Source organism: Oxyura jamaicensis, chromosome Z (assembly GCF_011077185.1).
Source record: "Oxyura jamaicensis isolate SHBP4307 breed ruddy duck chromosome Z, BPBGC_Ojam_1.0, whole genome shotgun sequence".
Classification (NCBI taxonomy): Eukaryota; Metazoa; Chordata; class Aves; order Anseriformes; family Anatidae; genus Oxyura; species Oxyura jamaicensis.
In genome coordinates this window covers 73224927-73251983 of record NC_048926.1, presented here as the reverse complement: position 1 = coordinate 73251983, position 27057 = coordinate 73224927, and the positions used below count along the sequence as shown (strand labels likewise).

Sequence of the window (27057 nt, the reverse complement as noted above, 5' to 3'; positions counted from 1 at the left end):
AGAAAGAAAGAAAAAGAAAGAAAGAAAGAAAAAAAGAAAGATAAAAAAGAAGAATGAGGTAATAATTAACTGAACACAGATTCACAGATTTAAGTAGAGAGAGCATCTGAGAAAACTCTTGGCTGATCCCTGGTCCTCATTAACAGCAGTAGTGCTAGTTTTATTAGGGAACACCTCTGCCCTCCTGGGCAGGATTGGGCCAGGGTCCTGCCGCAGACAGTAGAAATGCTGTTTCAGGAGTGGGTGCTAAGGCTGTGACTGCTTCTGTGACTGCTCGCCGCCCCAGGTGTCTTTCTCAGCATGAATGCTGTTTACCATTTGCTGCCCAGGCTTGACTAAGAAGTATAAGCTGTGCAGCATCAATATGTCGCTCTGTAGGCAGCAGGCAGGTTGGCAGATCAATAACCTGCAAGTCTCGTGGCTAAATGTGATTGAGATCAAAGGAATTAAGGAATTAGAAGCATGAAGTGAAAGCAGATCTGAGCCATCTTCTTAGTGGGGGCCTACAAAGATGCCACCAGACTGTAGGACGAGAGGCAGTGCTGCAATGAACTCAAGCTGCAAGAAGATAAACTGTGATTGTTAAGGAAAAATCTTCCTATGCTGACAGTAGTCAGGCACTGAAACAATGCCCCCCTACAAGCTGTGGGATCTCCATTCTCAAAGACATTAAAAAATTGACTGCTCAAGGCCCTGCTCAGTGCTGGCTCTGCTATGAGTAAGGCTTGGACTGGAGACCTCTGGCACTCCTTCCCAGCTAAATCCCTGTGTGATCCTGAGCCTTTATGGTTTGTGGTGCTTGTGTTCTGCTTCTTAACTGTTGGCAGAGGAGTGGAGAAAGAGCTTCCGTGCAGCACTTGGGGAGTGTCTCTACTGGCAAGCAACTGTGCTGATGCAGTCCTGAGATACACCATAGTGCAAAAGGGCAGAATTGCTTTGGGCCCAACACAGGGCAGTGCTGATGAAATGTCTGCTGGAGCACTTTGCAAAAGTCACCTTTCAGTGGACAGGAATGCACTTCCCAGGGAGAGTTGTGTGGAGTCATTCTGAAAATTGCTGACTGGGGTCCCCATAACCCACAGCTGCTTGTTTTATCAGTTTTTGAGTGTTCTGCACATAGTTTGTCTCCCAGCCAGTGGCTTTCACATATCTGCACCTCCCCTTGGCTGCTGTTTGAATGCTGTGTATTTGATTAATTTCTTTCTTTCCATTTGTGACATTAAAAATGCAGCCACACACATTCTTGTAGATGATTCCGGAAATGTCATGCAGCTTACTGAAGCCAGCCCAGAGATGAGAGTGACAATGTCCTGAGAACAGAGTACAGATTTGCTTGCTGACAGATATATTTGTGTGCAATAGCATGTCTCTGGATGTGGTTTTCATGTATTAAATGGTTTTAACAGTGATTGACTCTGCTGTTAATGTTGTTAAAGCAAATGAGCTGCAAGATTTTTAAACTCCTGGAAAAATCAGAATAATGTAAACTTTGTGCTTAGAAAACACAGATCCTGTCTGTACTTCAAATAATTCTTCCTTATATGGGATCTGCCTCTGCTTGCTGTGATCAGGATTGCCATTAGCTGTACGATTTTTATGGGAAGCAGCAAAAGGCTGTCATTTCACAGAGGCAGCCCCAGGCTGCGGCCACAACTCTGCTCACTGTGTCTCATGTATGTGCCCTGGCTGATGCTCCTCCAGCTGTATCTGTGTGGAACTGCAGCTGAAATGAAAACTGCAATGCTCCTGTCACACAACTTCAGGGTAGGGATGGAGCCCTCACCTTTACTAGAAGATTTATTTGAAGTGAGGTACAAGGCTAATGTACTGAATAGGAGAAACAAATTGAAAGGAACACGAGTCTTAAATCTTGATCCCATCCTTGTCTGTCCCAACTGCACCATCAAGTAATTAATTTCCCAAATTGAATACATCTCCTCAAGGCCCACAGCATAGTTCCTGCAGGAGGGTTGCTCCAGGGTGCCACTCTTCTGAAACCACCTCATGGTTGTATCCCACATCCATTTATGGACAGTTTGTAGAAACAGCTCTTCTTGATGTTTACCCCTTATCTAGTTATAGAGTGTATCACAGAATGATAAAATGGCTCAGGTTGGAAGGGACCTCAAAGACCATCTAGTTCCAACCCCCCTGCCATAGGCATTGATGCCACCAACTAGATTAGGTTGCTGAGGGTCTCATCTAACCTGGTTTTGAATACCTCCAGGGATGGGGCATCCACAGCGTCTCTGGGCAACCTGTTTGAATGCCTCACCACCCTCTTGAGTGAAGAATTTCCTCATCACATCTAATATAAATGTCCCCTCTTTTAGTTTAAAACCATTCCCCCTTGTCCTGTCATTATCTGGTTGAGGAAACAGTTGTTCTCTGTCTTTTTTATAAGACCCCTTCAAGTATTGAAAGGCTGCAATGAGGTCTCCCCAGAGCCTTCTCTTCTCCAGGCTGAACATCCCCAGCTCTCTCAGCTTTTCTTCACGAGAGAGGTGCTCCAGCCCTCTGATCATCTTTGTGCTCTCCTCTGGACCTGCTCTAACAGCCCCACATCCCTCTTGTGCTGGGAGCCCCAGACCTGGATGCAGCACTCCAGGTGGAGCCTCACAAGGGCAGAGCAGAGGGGTACAATCACCTCCCTCACCCTGCTGGCCACCCCTCTGTTGATGCAGCCCAGGCTGCAGTTGGCCTTCCGCACTGCAGGTGCATGTTGAGCATTTGTCCACCAGAATCCCCAAGTCTTTCTCTGCAGGGCTGCTCTCATTGAGGTAAACATCAATCCCAGTCTATGCTCATGTCTGAGATTGCCTCGACGCAGGTGCAGCACCCTGCTCTTGGACTTACTGAGTCTCACTAGGTTCATTGGCCCATTTTGCTGGCTCATCTTTGTCCAGGTCCCTCTGGACAGCAACCCTTTCTTCTACTATTCTTCTACTTTCTTCTACTTTCTTCTACTTCCAGTATCAACTGTACCACTCAGCTTGGTGTCATCTGCAAACCTGCTGAGGGTGCACCCAATCCCCCTGTCTTTGTCATTGATAAAGACATTAAATAGTCCCAGTCCCAGGAGAGAACCCTGAGGTACACCACTCGTCACCAGCCTCCGCTTGGACATAGACCCATTGACCTCCACTCTGGGTGTGATCTTCAAGCCAACTCCTGATCCATGGAATGATCCAGCCATTAGGTCCATGTCTCTCCAATTTGGAAATCAGGATGTCATGTGGGACTGTGTCAAAGGCCTTACAGAAGACCAGGTAGATGGCATCTTTTTGTCTTTCCTTGAGAACTGATGCAGTCACTTCATCACAGAAGGCCACCAGACTGCTCAGGCATGATTTCCCCTTGGTGAAGCCGTGCTGAATGTCTCAGATCAACACCTTGTCTTGCATGTGCCTTGACATTGCTTCCAGGAGGATCTGTTCCATGATCTTGCCAGGCACAGAGGTGAGGCTCACCAGTCTGTAGTTGTCTGCATCCTCCTTTCTACCCTTTTTGAAAACAGGAGTGATGTTTCCCTTTTTCCAGCCACCAGGGACTTCACCTGATGGCCAGGGCTTTTCAAATGGGGGGATGGAGGGATGCTTGGCAGCTAGCTGTGGTTGTGTAATTGTGCAAAGAATCATTTGGCAACAAGACTGTGAGCACAACAGAAAGTGTTGTAAGAAACAAAGATTAAAAGAAAGGATAAAAAAAAGATTCCCTTTAAAATCAATAGTTAATTAAATAGATAATTAAACAAATTAACAAATGCAAAACTCTTCAGGAGTGCAAGGAGGATAACATGCTCCTATTGTGCTGAGAACTTGAAGGGGGAAGATGTGATATTTCACTGTCTGAATATGTCAGTTCAGAAGCTGAAGGACTATCTTTTCCAGGCTACAGCTAGAAAAAAAAAAAAAATCAACTCTGTCATAGACAAAAGGCTGTTGGTGAGAAACATGAGATACTATTTTATTCAGCTGTTTGCTAAGTACGAGCCAGGAAATAAGCAAACACACAGCAGAGGTTTTTTGAGAGCTGAATGCTGAGGATCGAGTACATGAGGACACTGCCAATAGTGGAAAGGCAGGTGAAACTGAATGAAGTTTTCTCAGTGGATTGGTTGAAATCAGTGGAGGAATAACAACTGCTCTGGATAAATATCTCTGATTTAGAGAGGGAAAGTTGGGACATCGTCATATTACTTTTACCTAACAATAATATAAAGAGAATGTGAGTAAAAGAAGCCAAACAACATCAGCGTAGTTAAGCTGCTATTACATTCATGAAATTGAGCATAAAATCACATCCAGTAACACTGCCTTAGTTTCCCTGTTACATACACCACCTCAGACTGTGGATCACCTGAGCTTTCAGTACCCAACCTCCATTGTGATTCTCTTGCCATTTCTACTATATAATTAAACCACTATGATACAGTATTTAGCAAACCTTGCATTGTTTTCCCAAATGAACATTAAAGTTGCTGTTTGTTTGTTTGTTTTCTTTTTTCTTTTTCCACCCATATATGTGTATCTATATTTAGATTTCGTATTTAGGACTGAATTGTACACATTGCAGGGTTGCTAATTCTATTCTGGCAGATGCTAAGGCACTTAACAGTGTCAGTGATTGAATGTGGGAGGCCAGCTGGACATCCTGGCTGCATGTGGACACTGCTTATGCAGAATCATGCATTTTAAATCATGAAAATCAGTGGAGTTATTCAATTTGAGAACTGCCTGGAGGAAAAAAATAAATAAATAAACATTTTTTTGAGAGAATATTCAGACCATATTCAATTTTGCACAGCTAGATCAGAATTAAGTGCCCAGTCTCACCTTGGGCTTTTAGAGCATGCCCTGGTCTTGAACCACTTTCTAGATCCCAAATAAAACATACAAGGAAGCAAAACCCTCAAATTCAGGCAACTAAGTTCAGTACCAGAGGTAGAACCACAAGAATAATCCAGTTGTATTGAATCATCTCATGTCACCTCACAAATACAGTGTTACTACTATATATCTAAAGTCTGTATTAAAGCAAAGGAACTGGTCAGTTAAAAAGTTACATTTTGCTATGTCAGGGGAAATCTGGGATAGTGCTGATTAAATCACTGGAACAAGATTGAACAGATTTATTCCATGGCAAAATCTACTCCTGAATCTAAGTAGAATTAATCTGCCCACATGAGGGTCTAGGAGTGTGCCAGACAGCCAAGTTCATGGAAACAAAGGTGGGAATTGAAGCTAGAAAACTCTCGGTCAATTTCTGATGCAAAGGAAATTTAAAATGGTGTATTCTTAAAGAAGGATTATTACTATGTTTTATACCTAATTCTTATTTGAAAAGTTTGTGTTGTTTGTTTGTTTGTTTTTTCAAGTCCATTAACTCATCTTCTTCACAAAGTAGAATTTCTTTGGGGCATGAGTTGTGTTTCAATGTGTATGTGTAGCCCAAGGCAGACAAAGAGCCAAAGCATTAACTCTAACTTCTGAGCGTTATCATAATTCAAATAATAAATGGTTTGAAACAGAGTGTCACTTTTAAACTGCGTTAGTGCAGGTGGTCTGTTTCTTAATTCCCAGACCCATAGTTAGTGAGCTAAGCTTATTGAACTGCTTGCCAATTCTGTTAAGAGCAGATGGAGTGAAACGGGATAAAGGCAATATTTCAGTGTGGCTCCCATGCATTGGCTCCTAACCGCAGATGCCATTATTGACATACATTTTACAACTCTACATCTCTCGCCATCAGTGGTTAGAATTATAAAAAGGTTGAGTATAGTTGGCTTGGATGTCAATAATCAATAAGGATGCTCATCTGGCTTACTAAGTATAAATTTTTGCCCTTTAAACAGCATACATACCATTACAGCAAAGCGAACTAGGGCTTGCTCCTTCAGGTTTATGCTAACTCTGTATCTGCCTGCATGCATACACACACTTTTGTAATGCATTTCTTTGACCATTCCTTAAAATCATGGATTCTTCTTATGTGTCTTATCATAAATGTAGTTAAATTAATTATTTTGGGTGCTCCTTTCTTAAAAGCTCATTTCTTCCACTTCAGGTTGGCTTTTTTTTTTTTTCCTAAAGACTTCCATTACAAACCCTGTCTTTCAAAATCTGTGAGTGCTGTGAGTGGACCATTACTGCTGCTAAAGCTGATGATCAAATTCTGTCCAGCTTTAGCTAGAGCAGATAGATTTCTGTGCAACAAATTAATTCTGAGTATTTAGGAAATAGTGATCCTTCCCCTGTGGGGAACATCTATCATATTTAATGGAAAGAATGAATGGTCTGATGGCAAACTAAATACTTACTACATAAACACATCTAACATGAAGATCAGTAAATCCCTGGAGACTTACATTTTGATGTTTTAATAAATAAAACTATACAGTTATTAAACAAAACATTTCAGAAATTATCCTCTGGCCTTCAGACTGGCCAGCATGTGAAAGCAGTGGCCAAACTCCGTCATAAAGAGCAGTGGCTGCAGCTAGCTTTCCTTGTGGGAATTGGCCAAGGCATGTTCAGAGAAACTGTGAGACTGGGACAGGCCATGGCAGGGACCATACTAACAATCTAACAGCACGGGTGATTGCCAGTCCTGCCTCCATATCCTGGCACTTTTTACGTCATTATTACAAATAACAGCAGATGACCTCCAAAATTTTCAACTACCTTCTCAAAAGTTTAGTGACTTCTGATAAGTTTCCACTGCAGGGATGTCCTTCATCTAAATTTCTTTTCAAAGTTGGCAGTAGCTCTGTTGCCTTTGTGGCAGACTCAGACAAGTGTATTTTTGAGAAGCTGTGAAGGCTGTTAGAAGCATCCAGTGTTGCCAATGCTTGCTGCTAAAATGATGGGGTAGAAGTCTGCAGCGCTAGCTTCCACTTCCCTCTGCAGGTAGAAGCCTTCCATCCATGAAAACTATCCTGTCAGTAAATTTTAAATGCTAATCCCAGGACATGACAAATTCTGTGTTAACTGCAGTAAAAATAGGAGGTTTAGTGATACACGATAATGATAAAGCTCTGTTTGTTCCCTGTATCCCAGAAGTTAGTATAAGGAGGCCTCGTACTTGATGTGTCATGCCACTGAGGGTAAGAACAGCAGATCCTTTTCTTGGCTGGGAGCTGGGTCTATCTCAGTTCATCCCAACTGAATGGTGTAGCTTCTCTGTGGAAGTGCAGCATCCCAAAGACACAATTTTGTGTAGTAGTTTCCGTGGGCTGGAACCTGGCACATGTGTTTTAAAGTTTGCTTATGTCATTATTAACCTTCTATTTTGTTCCTTTTCCTGACAGATTTTTATTGGTGAGATATCCATGTATTTCATAAAGTCAACCAGAGAAGCCCTAATTATGCAAGAGAAAACTATTTTGACTGGAGAGTGCTGTTACCTGAACCCACTGCTTCGAAGAATAATACGTTTTATAGGTAAGCATCTTTAGCACTGCAAGTTTAGTCCCTCTTTGCACCAAAACAGAACAAAAGATCCTAATCATCTACAGCACAAAATTAATTGAGCTGTGAAATCTTTGCAGGCATTTTCCACCTTAGAGGGATAGTCCCCCTCGGGATTTGCAAGGTAATATTTGAAATGTGCCATGTCATGCTGTCTGGACCTGGTTTATATCCTGTTCTGACGGGCTTAAAGCTTCTTCTGGATCCTTGAAGAAAGGTTATGCCAATCAAATCCTTATATGAATAAGTCCATCATTGCTATTCTGTGTAAGCTACCCATTTTACTTACAAATCGGTTCTCAGCAGCCCATCTCTTTGGCATTTTTTTTATTCAGGTCTAATTTTAACATCTATAGCTCTGGCACATAATGTTCAGCTGAGCACAACATAAAAAAGCCCAGAGCCCACTAAAATAACATTCTTAATTTTATTGTATTTGTGTTTTTGTTGTTTTTGTTTTGTTTTGTTTGTTGTTTTTGCTGTTGTTTTTGTAAGAGATTTTGTTGAGTTAATTGCTGAGAAACTAGGGAAAAAAATCTGACACAAAGCCATTTGGAGTTTGCTTTCTATTGTACTTTAAGACCTCTACACCCTTTTCACAAAGCTTAATCCGTGGAAAAACACCCAAGGGGACCGTCTCGTGGTTCTTTAGGAGCAGGAGCAGCAGCGCAGCATGAATATCTGCTGTAGCACTGGCAGAGGATCTTACTGCTCTCTGAAGGCTTCCCAGTTCACAGCTATTTAAGGCTGCCCAAGCTGTGCCCTTAGGTGTTTAGAAATAGGGAGAGCTGTCTCACTGCCTGCACAGAACAGTGACTGATGACTCTCCGCCATCCAGGAGTTTTTATTCACAAGCTATCTCTGCACCTCCCTCCCTGTGTACACACAGAGGTTAATCACCCTTTTGTATACCCCCTTTAAGAAAGTTGGGTCTGAATTAACAGTCTGAGTTAAAATAAACAGCTGAACAAAAAACTGATAATATCTGAATCACATCTTCCTTGTCTTTACTAAATTTTTGAGCCTTATATGTGAAAAAACAAAAGGGCTGGTGTGACTATGGCTTCAATGGAGCATAGCCATGCCTGCAGGCAGGGATTCTTGGAAAGAGTATGGAGTGGAAAAACTCCACACATTCAGGTTTTCATCAGCAAAAAATACATGCTGCATAGGATGAGGAACTGTGGTTTTCTTTCTCCCTGTCCTCTTTCTGTGCTTCCTGCTTTTTTTGCATGGAGGTTAGGAAGTGAAATAGTTTTTTTTACCCTCTCCCACACTGGGGATGGAGACACAAACCACCTGTGGTTCATTACCCAGGCCTATCCTGTGTGCTGCTCATTCAAACGAAAGACACGGGAATGTAATTAAAGTAAAATACCCTTGAACTTCAGATAACCTCTCGGATATATTGATGGATAGTAAACTGCCATTAAGAGAAAAGCAGGGTACTGAGGTCCACTCAAGGCTGTTTGGCTGTTGCAGCACATTCAGTATGTTTTGCAAAGTCCTAATCAAATACTCTTGCCTGCGGGGTCAGCACTAAAAGAGCTTAAACCATGGTGGCTAAGCACTTGCTCTGTATGTGTTCTTATAATTATATTTTTCTGCCCTGCTTTTATTTTAATTATCTTTATTCTTAGGCATTCATGCTATAACTATAGCATGAATGCCTAAGAATAAAGATAATTTCTTCTGGTGGAGGAGGCAATGATGATACTGTGGACTGTTGGCGAGTAGCAGGATATGAACCTGCTAGAGAAATCAATCTTGGCTTCGCAGCTTTATTTATTTTGCAGAGAAAAAGAAAGTTAACCTTTCTTAAGAAATGGCTTAAAGTGTTGGTCTTGTTTTAAGCTCCACTGATGGCAAGTTTTTGTCAGAAACCTCCCTCTCTCTGTAGTGAAGTGAGAGAAGCAGAGCTTGTTGAAAAGTGGCTGAAGTCATTTATAAAAGGAACTGAAAATAACCACAGTTATTTCATTGAAATTCCAAATGCATCTGAAAACATGAAATGGACTGACCAGCTGTAGCCCATGCTGGGTGATCAGGGAAGTTATCTTCACACAGCTGCTCGCTCCAAAAGGAAGATACCTGGATATGGAGAGACCAACAGGTTGCTCGTACATAGATTTCCTTGCATGTGTCTTCTTTTGCTAAACATGAGGACCATAAATTACAGAGATATTAAATATTTTTTCTCCCAAGATATGATAGCAAGTGGACTGGCTTGTTGCAAGGAAGCCAGTATACTCTTGGTACAAATTCTTTTGAGTATCCACATCTGATAACCCTTTTTGGCCCAGATTAGTGAGCAAGAGCCTTCTGTGAGTACCTTCAAAAAATGGCAATCGAGCTCTGTGGAATAATGCTTTATCTCTTATCTCATCACAGTTCATATTACTCAAAAGGTTGAGAAATGACATTCAGTGTGTCTGGATGTTTACACCTCAGGAAAAATTAACACAACTTTCTGACCCTGAAAGGCACATCACAGAGAGCATCTCAGAGTTGTTATTTCCAAATTTTACAAAGGCAAAGAGACTTTTTGCCTCTCTCTGACTCCGTAACTTCGAACTATCTTTGGTGGTGTAGAAGATAATCACGCTTGTCAGATTATCACCATGGGACGTGTTGGATTTGGTTGCTAGACTTGAGCTTTTTCTCCTCATGCTTTTCCTTCATGTGTCTCACAATGAGGCACTTTTTTTTTTTTTTTTTTTTTACTTTAGTGCTGGTGCAATGAATTAAGCAAAATCAAAACCCCATGGCTTTTCTGGGATGTTGACAATGCCCCATGTTTCTTTTAATTCATTTTTGTACCTTGCCTGCTGTGCTTCCTGCTTATTTGCCCTTTGTTTCCTCAAGTCCTCAGCAGCTGTCCATCTCTAGAGTTCTCCCATTGTGAGTTTAGTGGGATCCTTGAATATTGAGCTTTGTCTTAAATCCCTCCTTGCTTCTTTGTCCTTAGAAAGATGGACCAAAATTTCTTCTTTCTTCCTGTCCCAAACATAAATTCTGTGCATTTTGCCTTTGGTGGCAAAATATTGTCTCTCAACTTGCTTCAGTGTATATCAAGTCCTCTACTGCATCCCAGATAGTTGAAATCTGCTGTGTTCCCTGTATTTAGAAAATCAATTCCTTTATTAGTGAAATAAAGCTGCCTTAGCTAGGAAACATCAGACTTTGATATATGTTGCAATTTGTTCCATCTTCCTCTTTGTCTTTTATATTCCTTCCACAGACATTTATTTTAAAGATTTTCAGTTCAAACAAGAGGTGTGCAATTGCTTTGGAGTATTTTTTTTCTGTCTAAAATATTGGTGCTGCATTGCTATTCTTTAGTGCCATCATCACTCTTCCCTCCCCATCCCTCAAAGGAGTTTTATTAAGAACTTAAGCTACCAAAGTTCAAAGCTTTTGTATTGAACCTTTAAGAAACCAGTGAGGAAGAGAAGTTTGTTTCTCAGGCCTCTGCCTCTTCTCCCTGCCACCCAACTTGAATACACACAGCTTTTTGTATTTTTATTCACCTTTTCTTGTGGCAATTTCCCAGTCAGTACCCCTGTTAACATCTTGCATTTGCTTGCATGTTTTTCTTCATCATTTGTATTCCAAATAGAGGTTATACATTATTTTAGTGTTATTTTGAGAATGATCTTAATCCAGGATTTATTATGTGTATATACAGCAGTTGTACCACCCCCAGGATCATGGATTCAGGCCTCACTGACTGTCAGGCAGTGTGATCGGAGTGTGTATTTTGTTGCATTTCAATATATTAGGTTTCTAATCCCTGTGATTAAGTTGTACACCTGCAAAGCTCTGATAACATGCAAGTAGCCTCTCTCCAGATATTTAGAATTGCAATGTGCTTTGTGAATTTGTTACCAGTGGCTTTTACTTTGGAGCTGCATAATTTGCAGTTAACAAATGGCATGGATCAGCTTCTGCTGACAGCTTAATTTAAACCATGGGGGCACCTCACAGTGTGCAGCTAAATAATGAAATTAAGGCTTTATTTCGGCAAATTAAAGCTTTAGTTCAGCAAATAAAGATTTACAAGATTTACACACACATTGAGTTTATTGTAATAGGATAGATAAACCCCAGAGCTTTGATGTCAATTCCCTGAGCAGCTGCAGGACATAGTTTGCCTGACCTTTTCCTTCCGTCTGCCTTCATAATGAAACAATGCACGTTTTGTAATTAACTGGCTGCCTTTCAGGAGGGCTCCAGCTGTGTTTGGGTGAGGCTTAAACTACCATAGGTCTCACTTATCACTGAAGAACCTCCACAATGAGAGGTGTCTGTGCTGGGGACAAATCAAACTTTACTTATCCCTTTTATGCAGGGCTCTGAAAAGACTCTTGTCTAGATGAAAATTGATAGTTATGAAGCAGCAAAGCAGGAAGAAATCATGGACTCCTGTGGGGAGGAGGCTTAAGGCTCTGGAGTGGCTACGCACTGGCAACTGAATTTCTTCTTGCATGTTCAGACCATATGTCTTCTTTCTTATGTCTTGAAGAAACAGTACCCAGGCAGGACACTCACAGGTGAAGCAGGTAGATGTAAGAGGCGGTAGATAGCTGGAGCAGTGGGCTTTGTGGGGAGATTAAAACCAATCCTGTGATCAGATTATGAGTGCTTAGAAGGATCTTCCTCTTGAGCCTGTTTCTGGTGCCACAGCAACAGGCAATACCTTTTCCTGCAATGCCCATCTCTCCAGCTGTAAAATGGCAAAAAATACAGATCTCTTTTAACAACACCCTTTAAGATATAATGATGAAGGGTAGTTTAGCAGAGTCTGGGTCACAAGACTAACAATGGATGGCTTAATTGGCTGCACAGGACAATTATGGGAACACCCACAGAGATGGGCTGAAGATCAGCATTTCTGTAGAACACAAAGTTGTTCCAAGGACTTCCTCCACTGAAACTCTTACCCTCTTTACAACTCATAGGAGTGGGAAAGAGATTGTGGGAATGTGAGTGTGCATGTGTAATATGAAAGTTTTCCTAGCAAATTAGGTTGAGTGTGACAAATTCAGACAGTTTGTCTGGGCACTGGGAGAGGGAGGCATGCCTAAATAAATGCACTTTGTGGAAGACATGACAATACATTACTCAAGAGCACAACTTCTGATGTCCCACAAGTGCTTCAATGCATTGTTTCTTTTGTCACTTTACTTAACGGTTTCATGGTTTTTCTCTAATAAAGGCTTCTGCCTCTTCATTCTCATTTCCACCCCCTGGCTCCTCACCTCTCTCTTCCCAATGTCTTTTCAGCAGCTTGTCTACAACTCCCATGGTTCTTTTTGTGTGTGTTTATTTATTTGTTTTGTTTCAAATCAGTGGCATTTTAAATGTCTGTAATAATGAGAGTTTCCATGGAGTCAGCAGGGAGCTGCAGTCACTGATGTCAGAGAGATTCAGGCTGGAAGAAGAGAGAGCTTGTTGCCAGGAGAAAACAAGTTAGTGCTAAGGTTAACAGTGAGGGAAGAGAGCTAGACCCTTCTGTAGGGCATGCATTTCTGTTAGCAGAAGCAATAGACTTAGCTGGAGACGGTAATATTGGCAAACAGCCACACAGGGAGTTTAGTACCAGAAAGACAATTGGAGCTGTGTGTCAGTGATGGCCCAGCAAAATCAGCTGAACAGACAGATTCCTGAGGTACAAAAGCCATCAGGGGACACTCCACTGCTACCAAGGCTCACTGGTGTTATAGCCTTTAAATCAATTACAACCAACCCTGTTTCAAAGCCTCCAGAGAGTATGTGATGTGTAATCAGTCTGCAAGGGTTAAATTCCTGCTTAGCTGAATTTGTTGCTGCCCATTGCTATAATTTTCATAAGGCACAATTTGGCAGAGCTGCAAGAGGGGAATTACAGTGATCTGTATACGTCACAATGGAGAACATGATAAAGGTTCCAACCATGGCCTGTTCTGCAGAGCACAGCAGCCCTCAGCACTGACTCTGGGCCAGCACTTTCAATGTTAACAAATATTGAGAAAATATAGGTGTTGAAAATTCTTTCTCACAGAGCAAAACACCAGACTGCCTTTGTACCTGTGCACTGCATAGAGATTGAAATAACTTTATGAAGCTTATGAGCTTTTTCTGAAATACTTAAGTTTTTGACTTGTAGTGACTTTGCAACAAAGACCATGGGCCAGATAACAGTCTGGCTCTGGGATTTCCTCTAAGCATTGTAAAGGGCTGGGTAACAATCCTCACTGCATTCCCCATGACTTGCTGCACAGCACATCAAAACAATACCATTTAAAGCAAGTCATGATAAAAGGGAGGAAGCTACTGCCTTCCTCGACCACCACCATCTCCTTAAACCCATGATCACACACCAGTTCCTTGAGGCAGCACCATGGATTTGGTGTGCCTTTTCTTGAGTGGTCAGTTCTAACCCATGGCTTGGAGATTTGGTAATAAACTCAGTCCTCAAAATCTCCTTCACTGTGGTAACACTCCTTCCTGACCTTGTGGATGCGTTCTGAGGACAAACCACCTCACACTCCTGCAGCATCTCCAGGATGATACCCAAGTAGAGGGCACTTTCCATTAATATTCCAGCGATATTTTTGTGCTGCAGCATAGCTGTATCAGTCACACCATCTCTGTGAATGAGCAGTGCTAGGGAGTACCACTGCACATGTGTACAATTAATACATTTTTAGTTAAGGGTTTTATTTCATGTCACTGTCCTCTGCAAAGACAGGCCTTACATGTTTGAAAGGGCCTAACTCTTTTCAGTTATGACCCTGCTGCTTTTGTTATCCACAAGGAGGGTTACAGTATCTGCAGAACTATCTTTGATTCTTCTTAATTTGATGCAAGGCATTTTCAGTTGCATTATATTCCTGAATCCCTGATATTTTAGTTTCTCAGACTACATCAGTCTTTTTTTTTTTCCTTTTATAACTCACTACAGATAAGCAGTACAGATACTGTAACCCTTACAGCTCTCCTAAGAGTTGATATCCCTGAACCTCCAGCTTCTGGTTGTACTTAAATATGTGGCAATCTCAGTTCAGTTATAGTTTAAATGACTTTTGTGTACAAAGCTATAGTAGAGAGGAGGCAAAAATATATGACCCCCAGCATTCCCAGACCATAAGTAAAATACTTATTTTACTAATTTTTTTGTGATACTTTAATCCAGTTTAGTGATGAGCAGGAGGAAAATTGAGGTGATTTAGTCTTTTGAAACATTTGGGTTTGGCATTACTGCAAACCTGCTCTTCTGTTCCTTTGGTATGTAGGGAACACTTGCAAGCGAAGATCTACATATATGTCCATAGTAGCCATAGCAGATACTGATAAATCTCATGGGGAGTCAGCTGAGGATGTGACTACTGCAGTTTCAAGCAAGGGATGCTCCACAACCCTGCAAAAGCTCCTGGGTTCAAGTGCATGCTTTCAGCTGTAGCATATGAGGGTATGTGCTTCCACTGGCATAAGCTGAACTGCAACTGTATGGAAAGGTCTTCTGGACAAAAGCATTGAGGATGTATCCCAAAGGACCTGGCAAATATTGATGGATTAAAATCTTAATTTTGCAATATCAGAATACTGAATAGTCACAGTGCAAATCACAGTCCACATGACATGCTAAGGTAAGGTTAATTGTGTCTTAGTGCTACACTGCTTCTCAGGTTTTTATTTTGTAGTTCAGAGCTACTATATTAACATTTTTGGCCCAGATCTAGTAAAAATTCATAAACATCTTAACAGCTCACGTGCATGACACTTGATTGCAGGCTGCAGGCCCTCATCATAGTGGAAACTTTGCAGGCATAGTACAGACGCAATGTTTGCAATGAAACATGTAACTCGCAGTTCTGTTCAGAGCTTGAATCATAGAAGTATCTATGCATATACTTACCACTTTTAGCCTTTTTCTGAGTCCTTCTGGAGCCACTGAGTTAAGCACCTGCCATAGGTCAGCACGCACTCTTCCATGTCATACATTCCATGCAGGACTCTGCTGGTGTCAACAGGGGCTTTTTCCAGGTAATGACAGTAGAGTTTTCTCCTTTATCTCTCATTATGTTTCTTCCTTCCAGGTACCAAGACTGTTTTAAACTTCTTTGAATAGTACTTACTTTTAACCTTTCTTCGCAGGAGTGTTTGCATTTGGACTTTTTGCTACTGACATATTTGTAAATGCTGGCCAGGTTGTGACTGGCAACTTGGCTCCATACTTCCTGACTGTGTGTAAACCCAATTACACTGGAAATGACTGTCGGACCCACCACCGGTTCATAAACAGTGGCAACATCTGCACCGGGGATGTGGAGGTGATTGAAAAGGCAAGGAGATCCTTTCCATCCAAACATGCTGCTTTGAGCATCTACTCAGCTTTATATGCCACGGTGAGCACCACTGATGGTTGCTGATATGTATGACTGGTTTCTGCCTGTACATCTAGATGAGGTTATTTGTCTTACAATGTCTTTTTTAAGAATAATAGGGTTGTTTCAGGAACAGCTTTCTTCCTTTCCCGTCGTGGAAAATCCCCTTTGTTCTGTCTCTGTTTTATGACTGCTAGTTGTGGTGGTTTTACTCAGCTGGGCAGCTGAGCTCCACCACAACCACTCTCTCACTCCCCCTCCTCTAAAGGAAGAGGGGGGAGAAAATACAATGAAACGGGCTCAAGGGTTGAGATAAGGACAGGGAGATCACTCAACAATTATTGACGCAAGCAAAATAGATCTCAGCCTAGGGAGGTTAGATAAATTTATTACTTGTTACTAACAAGCTAGAGAAGTGAAAAACAAAGAAAACAAACTTAAAACACCTTTCCCCCATCCACCCTGTTCTACCTCCTACCCCCTAGCAGCACAGGGAAATGGGGAATGGGGCTGCAGTCAGTCTGTAGCACTTTGTCTCTGCTGCTCCTTAACGGTCACTCTCTGCCCCTGCTCCACGTGGGGTCCCTCTTACAGGATGCCATCCTTCCTGAACTGAGCCTGCAGGGGCTGCCCACAGGCAGCAGCTCTTCAAGAACTGCTCCCACATGGCTACATACCACGGGGTCTATCCATCCCCCAGGAGCAAACTGCTCCAGGACGGGTACCCCACGGGCAGCAGCTCCCCCAAGACTCCCTGCTCCTGCGTGGGCTCCTTTCCATGGGCTGCAGCTCCTGCCCGGGGCCTGCTCCTGCAGGGGCTCTCCATGGGCTGCAGCCTCCTCCAGGCCACAACCAACTGCAGCAGTTCTGTTCTCCCTTCCTTAAATCTGCTCTCCCGGAGACACAAACAGCGTTGCTTATTGGTCCGGCTCTGGCCATCAGCAAGTTCTTTTGGACCTGGCTGAAACTGGCCCTTACCTAACATGGGGCAGTTGCTAGATTCTTCTCACAGAGACCACCCCTGCAGCCCCCTGCTACCAAAACCTTGCCACATAAACCCAACATATGGAAATCAAATTCTCATGGCTTTTGCAGCACTATGTAATGTAGAGGAATGAGGTCCTTTGCTGCTGATTTTCCCAGAGGCCATGGAGTAAGCATTTAACCACTTCTTCTCCCTGCCCCTGTCTCATCAACATTAAAATGGCTTTACTAGGGATATTTTCCTTAAGTAGCCTGACTCAAATGAGTGGCAGTATCTCTCTGTAGGTCATCAGAATTTGAGAAAAGACTCAAACTTATTAATGATGGGGTATTTACCCTGATTTTGGTACCAGATGATAAAACACCACATTATTGCTATGAAAAGAAGAGGCCACCCACTGCTGTTTCTTTTACCATCTGTTTGCATTGAAATTTGTGAGAATAATGATAGAGATACAAACCATTAATTCCTTTGATCTTGAATTGTTCAGAATTGCTTGGAAAGCCCATCATGTTTTGCATGCATTACTTCTGAACAATAAGCAACCATATGTGAAATACAGTTCCCAATAAAGTCAGCATTGTTGTAGAAGCTGTTTCCATCATGATGAACTCTAACCTGCTCCAGAACCAGGTGTGGTAATTCTTCCAGGGACTTCCCCTGTCCAACCTCCTTTGGTTCCTAGGAGGTCATGTATTTTACAAACAGCTGATTCCTACAGAAGGGGAATAACACTTTTACTTTCTGAACTTAAGAACCTAGTAGTTCAATGTTTCTCAGCCCTAGGCTTTCAAGAGTACTTCTGATGATTTCTCCATGGCTCTGGTGGAGAGTGAATGGCATACAAATAGATGAGACCCCTGAGCCACAGTGGGACAGATGTGTAAATCAGAGGATCTAATGTTTAAGGCACAGCTCTTACACCTACTTCATCTCCACTCTCTGCTACAGTAGCCCCTGCAGCACAGCCAGTGCAGGAGATTGCAAGGGGACTGTAAAGGGCCACAGAGGAAAATACGAGGTGGAACCAGGATATGGAGTCCTTTTTGAGCCACAAGGTTTCAGTCTGCAATACAATTTGAGCCCAGGTCTCTGCCTGAAAACACCCTCTGGCACTAAATATGTTGTCAAATCACTGATCCTCAAGTATCCTGTAGAGACGACTCTGTACATTTTTCATTATTACTCTGCTAGGGACAGGGCTCCCATGGTGGTTGGTTTGGCTTTGTGTTTGTTTGTTTCTTCCTATAATCTGGGTTTTATATTTAATCTGCTAGGCTTTTTCTTGTCACCTGCCAAATAAGCTAGGAACCCAAAGCATGACTTTTGTGATCTCTTCAGGCAGTGATGAAACTTATATGTCTAAAGCAGGGGAAAAAAAAAAAAAAAAAAAAAAAAAAAAAAAAGCCAGTATCCCTGGTTTCCATGCTTACATCAAAATTAGAATGATAATGATATCTAATGCAGTTTTATTACTCTGCCAGAAGTACTACAGTCTCTATGCATAGTACAAGCTGCTGTACAGTTAGAAAACATGCTCCTAAGACACTGCCCAAGGGGAGATGATGATAGGCTGGAAATATTCCTTAATTTATTAATGTTTCTGTCAAAAAAAAGAAAAGATAAAATCATGTTACATGTGGGTATCCTAGTTACATGGCTTCAAACAATTGTTACATCATACACTTGTGAGAAAGGTCATAGAAAAGCCGATGACAAGGGCATCTAACAGGTAGTAATATTCAACCTGAACATGCCAAAATGAAGTATTTCTTAAGTAGAACTAAATGACCTCTTACTGTAGAGTGAAGGGAGACACCCTTGTTGATCCTCCTGCTTGCCTCTGGGCTGAAAGCAAGGAGAACTCTTGTACAGTCACAAGAGGGTCTCTAAGGCTAAAAGCTACAACTAGGCACTCATTGACATTTTAGTAATATTTTTAGGATTGTTAAGCTGAGCACTAGCCTAGCAGTATCCACAAGTAATGCTTTCTGTCACCTCCATCTGGCTAGAAGCCTCTGCCTCATGACAGTTGATCACGACCTGGCATCTGTTGTTTACACCTGGGTTGCTTCTTGGCTAGACTACAACAATACAATATAACTAGACATTAAACTTTCAACATATGGGAAATTCTGAATAGTGCAGAACACTACAGCAAGTCCCTTCTGCAATCTAGGTCACTGTGACCCCACTGTCAATTTCCTCCATTTCTACGTTAACACCTGCCAGACTAATTGACACAATTCAAGGCTTTGGCACCTCAGGCAGGTTCACTGAGCATCTAGGAGGCTGCATCATGTTCTGCAACACAGATTGTTGTCAGTGGCTCTTACTGTAGAAATCTCAGTGGAAAAGGAAAAGATCTATAAAAACTGTAGGACACAGAATTTTCCAGTGCTGGGCTGAAATTGTGATCTTTCTGGTGAACATAAATCTTCCCCTTCTTCAGAAAGGACTGAACAGACTTCTTTCACTCTGCCTTCCTCAACATAGATACAGTATACATTATCAATACATGTAAGAGTATGTTTGCACACATATATAAATACAGGCATATATATATATATGTCTGTCTAGTTTAAACTTGCGAACAAAAAAGCTTCCTTGACTCCTTACTTGTCTGAAATAGATGGAAGAGGAGTTGCACAGAGGATGTGTGCTACTATCACACATTGCACATTGCTAAACACACTGCTTGAGTGTACTGATAAGAGTGCAGTGAAGAAGCCAAATAGACTATTTATATAGATAAATCTTATGTAGTTTATTTTTGTAATGACTTATTCTCTGTTTCTCACATCTTTTTATATTCACTTCCTTCCTCCCTCTCCCAGACATCAAACAACTGGTTTTAACATTTAGAATTCTGTAAATAAATTTACCCCATGAATAGCAGCATAGGAAATTTCCAAAAACATCTGCAGAATATAGGAAATCAAATATAAGTGACTTTCACTGAGATTTTGGGACCTTACACAAGGCTTTGAAAATGTCTTGTAAGTGCAGGGGCAAACATATTGTGAGATTCTTCAAAAATATATTTGCTTTAGGGACTAAGGGAATGAAGATCAAAAACCACAGTGACCAGGAGGTCTGACCAGAAAGAAGAATCTCACCCAGTTATTTCTGAGCTCAATTTGTAATTTGTGGATGAACTGGAGCATACATTCTGGAAAAACAGCCTGTCCTGTTTTAAACTCTCCTCATGCTAGAGAATCTATCACTTCCCTTGGCAATCTGTTTTCATAGTTAATTACCCTCATTGCTAAAAATGTTCTCTTTACTACAAGTTTATATTTGCCTGCCAAGATGTGTGAAACTTCAAATGCATTAGGTAACATCCTATCTGTAATAAGGAGAGCTCTCCCACATGAGAAACACAGAGATCCAGTTCCATCTCATACCTTTAAGAAAACAAGCATGAGTGGATTGTTCTCTGTAGCTAGGGTTTGCAGCTGTCACAGCAGGGATGCACTGTTACTTTAAGGATATTTTTGTTTTCCTTTGGGTGTTGTAAATTGCAGCAGTGCTTTTGTGGGGAATGGGAGCACAATCCTTCTCTGTATTGCTCGTCTTCTATAGGCTTCTGCTAGAAGAAATGTATAGGGTGAAAGGATGGGCAGTAATTATTTACATAGTGGCACCTCACTTCGATAATAGTTTTTCCTACTGTTTGCAAAGGAAAACCTTGCCGAGTCTTCGTGATAGGTACAGCTCAAGCTAGCAGCAATGAGTGGGGCAACATTGCCGCCTAGTGCTCAGTTTCTAGTTGTCTTTTCAAGGCGTGTGCTGCCTTCACATAATGGGAAAAAAAAAAAAAAAAAAAAAAAAAAAAAAACAAAAAAAAAAAAAAAAAAAAGCGGGGGCGGAGATGGGGGTAGCAAGAAAAAAAAAATGCAGGAACCTCTGGAGTAGCCGAGTCCCGTTCCCAGTGCTATAACACACCATAATAGTCCAATTCACGAATAAATCGTGTGCTCTCCAGTACATTTAAGGGTGAAGACTTCACATCCCCAGGCAGAGACCTAGCAAATTCAGCTGTTAAAAATAGAACTGTAGTTGCTTGGCAAGTGAATGGGTAATTTTGCCTCAGTACAGGCCAGGAGCCAATCAGACCTGCCGGTCCCTGGTCAGTTGCTCTGGCCTGCCACTTCATCTACCAGGAGGTTATTGCTGCATCCCATCCCTTTCTCCAGAGCTAAGGTACTGCAGTGGTTTTGGGGCTGACATTATTAACACAAGCCAGAGAGGGGAAGCCAGCAACAGGATCATCATTGGATGGCCCAGTCAGTGAGAAGGGAAAATAAGTATGGGTGAGGAAAAACTGAAAATTCATATATGGGAGGTGATGTGTCATCTTTGTGCATGATGAGACAATATTGGCCAGAGGTTCCTACATTTTTTTTTAAAAAAAAAAAAAAGATGTATTTGCTTTGCTTATCAAAGGTTGGGAACTTGGGAATTCTTACAGGCATCTATACTTGATGAAAAGTATTTTATTTTATTATTTTGTCACCAGACTTGGTTTGCTTGATCTTCAGTATTTTTGGCTCTGGAATTAATGACTAATAGCTGCTAACTGTGACTCACATGGTTTTACTCTTTTTGTCAAAAGGCATTTAAATTAAATATGAACTGCCAAAAACATTTAAAGTTCATTAAACAGTATTGTGAGCACCATGAAACTTCATGATTTAGAATGACATTTTCATAATCAACTTTGTTTTGAAAGAAGTCTTCCTTGTATTCTGTATTTGATTTTACCTTGAAGAAAAGACATCTGTAGTGGTTTCTCTTAATGCCAACAATCAGTTTCTTAATCTGAGCACTGCTAAGGAGGCTGGAGCAGCTGCAGTTCATATGGATGCTAGGTACTCCATCATATGCACATTAGTTTCTGCAGGAGTACAAACAAAAATACCTGACTCCTTTTGCAAACATTTAGTCATTTACATTTGGTATGTGTGTTTGCTGGCATATGAGCAAGCACTTGCAAAAGTTAGGAAGTCAGTAAAACTGAGCCTATATATAGTAGCTCAGCAAGTCCTGTGTAAGTGCAGCTGACTGGATATTTGATACCCTGAAACATCACTTTCCAGTACCTGTTTTATTCACCTAAAAATATTCTCTGAGCTACCTTAAACCTCTTCCTCCATTTCTCAGTTTCTTCTTTCCAAGAACCGTGAATCACATCCTCGCTGACTTACGATATGTCTGGATAGCAAAAGATCAGTTTCTGGCAGATCTCTTCATTTTTGGTTTGCCTTTTTTTTTTTTTTTTTTTCAGATGTACATCACAAGCACAATTAAAACAAAGAGTAGCAGGCTAGCCAAACCTGTGCTGTGTCTGGGTACCCTGTGTGCTGCCTTCCTCACTGGGCTAAACCGAGTTTCTGAGTATCGGAACCACTGTTCGGACGTGATTGCGGGCTTCATTTTGGGAAGTGCAGTAGCTTTGTTTTTGGTAAGCCTATCAGTCCTACCCCATTCCTTTTAAAAGTATATGGTAAAAAATAAATAAAAATTACTCCTCTCTTGTGTCCAACTGCAGCTAATTAACCCAGTTGCTAAGAACTCATTCTAGCCCCATCTAATAGATACATCATCAGAGAAAATCCTAATATGAAATCAGGTTATTATTAATTAATAAGGCTAGTATGATGACATTTTTGCTATCATGTGTACTTTGAGATTCTTTTATTTTAATTACTGTCTATACTCGACCAGTCCTGGAAGAATGCTTTAAATATGGTGTAGATTTCAATTAATGTCAAAAGGGAGGTATGCTTGAGACTGATGTTCTCTGACATCCCTGTATTGAACCCACTGGCTGCCTGGTAGGGGGCAAAAATGTAAAATACAGGGTGTTGTCCAGATCTCCAAGCTACGGTCCTCATTCTCCATTTTGTTTCAAGCCATAAAAGATGTTTAATAAAAAGGAAGATCAGGATAAAACTCATTGGATTTTGTCCAAACAAAAAACCTTCACAAATCATTTATTCCCCTGTTCCCTTTAAATAAAAAGCTGTCTCCAAACTGTAACATGAATCTCCATGGCTTTAATGTGAGCAGTTTGTCTGATTCCTACTGGGAAAATCCATTTAGAAGTAGCCCATGTAATAAGATAGGCCCCGTATATCAGGTCAGCACAGTCCATGTGCTCCTGGTACCTCTTTCTAGCAACCTGCTCCCAGCCCCAATTTGTCCCTGCAACCCTTCTGCCACAGGAAGTGGCACAAACTCCACTGCTAAGCAGAGGAAGGGGTCTCCCCAGATCATGAGGGAGGGCTGCTGCAAGATGCCTGCTCTCAGCACAAACTCACCCAGGCTGCAGCCTGCTCTTTGCTCAGGTGTGAAGAGCAGCAAAGATGAAGAGCCAGTGAGGAACAGGTTGCAGGAATTGCTCTGACAGCTGATGTGTGAGCTCCTGCATGCCTTGTTTCACTTTGTTCCCAGCCTCCAAGAGGGTATGTGCAGGGTGTGGTCATGCCAGCATCACCAGATGGGTGCAGTAAGTCTCATCATGCACAAGGGAAGGCCTTGTGGGATAAACTCTGCAGGAGTTGTGCTGGAAGCATGCAGGAGTGGTACTGAAGGAGCTTGGTGGCATCCAGATGTGAGGTAGATTAAGTCATCAAATGAGCTCTTTTCATTATTTGGAAGCATTGGTCAGAGTCTCAACGGAATATTTGGCTAAGAAAATGTGGCAAAAGGGTAGCCCATTTTTCTGTCATGCAAAAGCAAGCAGCATGGAATGCTCTGCTGTATAAAACATAAGAAGGCTGAGGATGGTTCAGCCAGGAAAGATGAACCCTTTCACTAAGATGGTCTGGCACACCCAGCTGTGTCAGTAAATGCTCTGTTGCCCAAGGCTGAGACAGGTGATGCCTTTAACCAAAACTCCAGGTGAAGTTCTTTGCAAAAACTGGCAGCTGAGAGACCCTGGTGGGAATTGCTTTGAGTTACTCCTGTGGACAGAATATGCTGACCTCATTTTTTCTTTTTTTCTGCATTACACAGGGGATATGTGTTGTCCATAACTTTAAAGGCACCCATGGAGCTCCTTCTAAACCGAAGCCTGAAGACCCACGCGGAATGCCACTAATGGCTTTTCCAAGGGTGGAAAGTCCACTGGAGACACTGAGTGCACAGGTACTGTAAATTCACTTGCCCATGCCATCACCAAAACACATTTTCTGTTATGACATTGAACAGAAGTAATACAAAGGGGAGATTTTTCTTAAAGGCACTTATCTTTTAAACCAACAAATTCTCTTGACCTCCTGCCCCCCTGCACTTCCATAGATAAATCTATAGGATTTCAGGTGTCCTGTGCAATAGCAAAGTTTTGCGTAGAAGAACAGAAAATTGAGAGAAAAGTGAAGATAATGCTGTGTATTTACACTTGAGAATGCTTTGGAGATGTCTTAAAGATTTACCCTAAAATTTGTTACCCTGAGGATGACCTATGCTGCCCAAAAAATAAGAATATAAATTGGTTTTTATTCTTACTACAGTTCAGTATCCTCTATAAGAATAAATCATATACTCCTCTCTAAGCCATCAGAGAAGATGCTAACAACATTCTCTGAAGTTTGCAAAAAAAGTAAGCTAGCATGAGCATCATCTTTGATGGTGTTTTTGTTAAACTACTTTTGAATAGTTTGTGTTGACATAACTGAACTGTACCATCCCCCCCCCCCAAAAAAAAAAAAAAAAAAAAAGAAAATGCCACCTGCAGGTGCAGCATGATCTGGAGATGACCCTGTGCTGCCACTGAATTCCTGGACTTTGGCTTCCAAGAATCAACAGTTTCAATCCAAAGAGGACTTCTGTGTTGCAGTGTATCTATGTCTGCCTGTGTTTTGGCATACTTCCCCACCTATTTATGATCTTAAGCTCTGTATGTTGCCTAATCAGAAAAATACATAGGAACTACATGCATACATCACATGAAGCTAACTTATGTGAAGCTATATCGTGGTATTTTTAGACTCTTGGTGACCAAGGACACACACTAGATGGCATCAGTTGTGTGACTATGTAGTTTTTTGAACCTATAGTGGCACATTTCTCTGGACAGAATCGAGTCCAGTTTGAAAATCCCAAGTGAAAAAGTGGCACCTTCTTTTTTAAGCCTGCTAGTGAGTGTTCATAGCCCAGAAGCAGGGCTCAGCTTCAGCCTTTCCTACCATTAGCTCAGAATAGACATCACATTTGCAGTCATTTCTTGCTTTTAAGGTGCTTTGTTAGTTGGGCAACAGATTTTACATCTTTGCATTTTGCAAAGGGGTTTTGCATCCGTTTCACACACTAGGATGTGTAAGTGACAAAATGTGTACAAATGTTCACATTCACATTTTCCTCTTTGCAGAACCACTCTGCCTCTATGACTGAAGTAACCTGAGATGGACAACTGGCAACAGAAGCTATTTTTTATTACCCTTCAGTACAATATTTCAAGACACACAGTTACTAAATGTCAAACTGTGATGACCAGTATTATGTTATGTCTAGTTAGAGGCTAATGTTTTGTACATTTTTTGTATGAGGAAGTGATGTAGCTTGCCCTGATTTTTTTGTCAGCTTTAATATTATTATGCCAGAATTTAAAAGCAAAATAGAAAAAGAAAAAAGGAAAAAAAAAAAAAAAAAAAAAAACTTGTTTAAAGTGTGCACTGAGGAACTACATCTATGGAATTGTTGGTGTTGTTATGTGATATTTGTACACAGATTTTTTTTCATTTTTGAATTTATATATCTTGAGAAAAAAAATCACTTTTACCTTTTCTTACCATAAAAAGTGCTTCTACAAGTGGGTCAGATTCTGATCTTAGTAAGCTCAGCATAGATCTGAAGTAATTGTGTATATTTAATTCAGATGAAAATAATGGTTATCAGGAATCTAACCCAAATGAGAATGATACTATCAACAAGTAAGCATCCAGCCTTGATTCAGTGAGTTGCTTAAGCATTCCTTAGCATTATGGACTTCAATTAGCCATGCAGTTTCCAGACTAATTGGCAGAATTTGAAGTGTATCCTTAAGCATCTTACTGAATCAGAGCCTGATTGTTCTAGTGTGGGTGATTGTGCTAGTTATTGAAGAATAACTAAAATGACATACTAGGTCTGCAATATAGACAGACTGGACATGAAAATTTATAGTAGTAGCTGATAGCATGTGAGCTGACTATAACACGTCACTAGAGCTCTGTTCCTCCCTGAGGCCCAGCTAAAGTTCCCAGTGAAACCTGGCTTCAGGAATTGACTATGGGGATATACAGCCATCACTGTGGAGCGGAGGCTGCGCTTTAAGTGTTTCATAACTTCATCATAGATTTGTGGGGTAACAGGTAACACTGGTGTAAAGGAAAAGTGACACCGCTTCTTCAATGAAGTGGCATTACTGGGCATTCAGACTGGCATGACCAAGAAGCCAATTTTGCCCTGACATTGTAGTTTTCACCAAGGGGCGTTGGCAAATCAAAAATAAAAACAAACAAAAATCACTAAAACTGACACCGTCTGTAATAGCAGTCTGCATATTTTGTAAATCCTGCCATACAGAACTTGTATCAATACTGCTATTTTAAAGTTCAGAAACGTTGTTTAAGGAATAAAAAAATAATGGGGGGTGGGAGGGGACATGCAGAGGGGAAAACAAAAAAAGAGCCCATATGCCATGGCTGGTACTGGGGCAAAGGCTTCATTACATGACTTTTCACTGTTTCTAGGCGTTTCCTGAATCTCATGCTTCTAGCATGGTGATAACTGCTTTGTGTCTCCTTTAAAGAATGGAGCTTCTGTCTGTACTTTTACTGGAATGTTTACCTCACATTTCCATTTTGGTTCTTCTTGGCTTTTTTTGTATATTTTTTTCCAAAACAGATTAAAATAAATAAATAAATAAATAAAAAGTGTAGGCTGATTGCAGTTATTTGCCTGTGACACAATGTGGGATGTCTGTGTATTTACATGCAATTATTCTTCTAGGCTGGTATTTTCTCGTAATTCTACTGATGTCTGGTTCACTCTTAGGAATATAAGGATCAGACTTGGGCCATGCAGGCTTTCTGTGGCCATGAGGAATCACTGATTGTGTACAGGGTCACTCACTACAACTTTGATCCAAATTCCACTGAAACTGGGGGAAAACTGCTGAATAAATTTGGCCTTGGAGCTGGTCCTTCCTTGTTCTGCTGCTTTAGGAAGGCAATGACATTAGGAA

General features: G+C 41.3%; 1 protein-coding gene across 2 annotated transcripts in view; it reads left to right on the top strand.

Annotated features, from left to right (window-relative positions):
* The window catches only part of PLPPR1 (phospholipid phosphatase related 1), a 150107-nt gene extending 123619 nt beyond the window's left edge, over positions 1-26488 (top strand). For both annotated transcript variants that reach the window (XM_035309823.1, XM_035309824.1), the window contains exons 4-8: positions 7310-7442; positions 15609-15859; positions 22114-22290; positions 23847-23978; positions 25201-26488. In XM_035309823.1, the coding sequence (XP_035165714.1) occupies positions 7310-7442; positions 15609-15859; positions 22114-22290; positions 23847-23978; positions 25201-25233 (726 nt within the window). In that variant the 3' untranslated portion in view covers positions 25234-26488. The remainder of the gene's footprint in view (positions 1-7309; positions 7443-15608; positions 15860-22113; positions 22291-23846; positions 23979-25200) is intronic.
* The last annotated feature ends 569 nt before the right edge of the window (positions 26489-27057 follow it).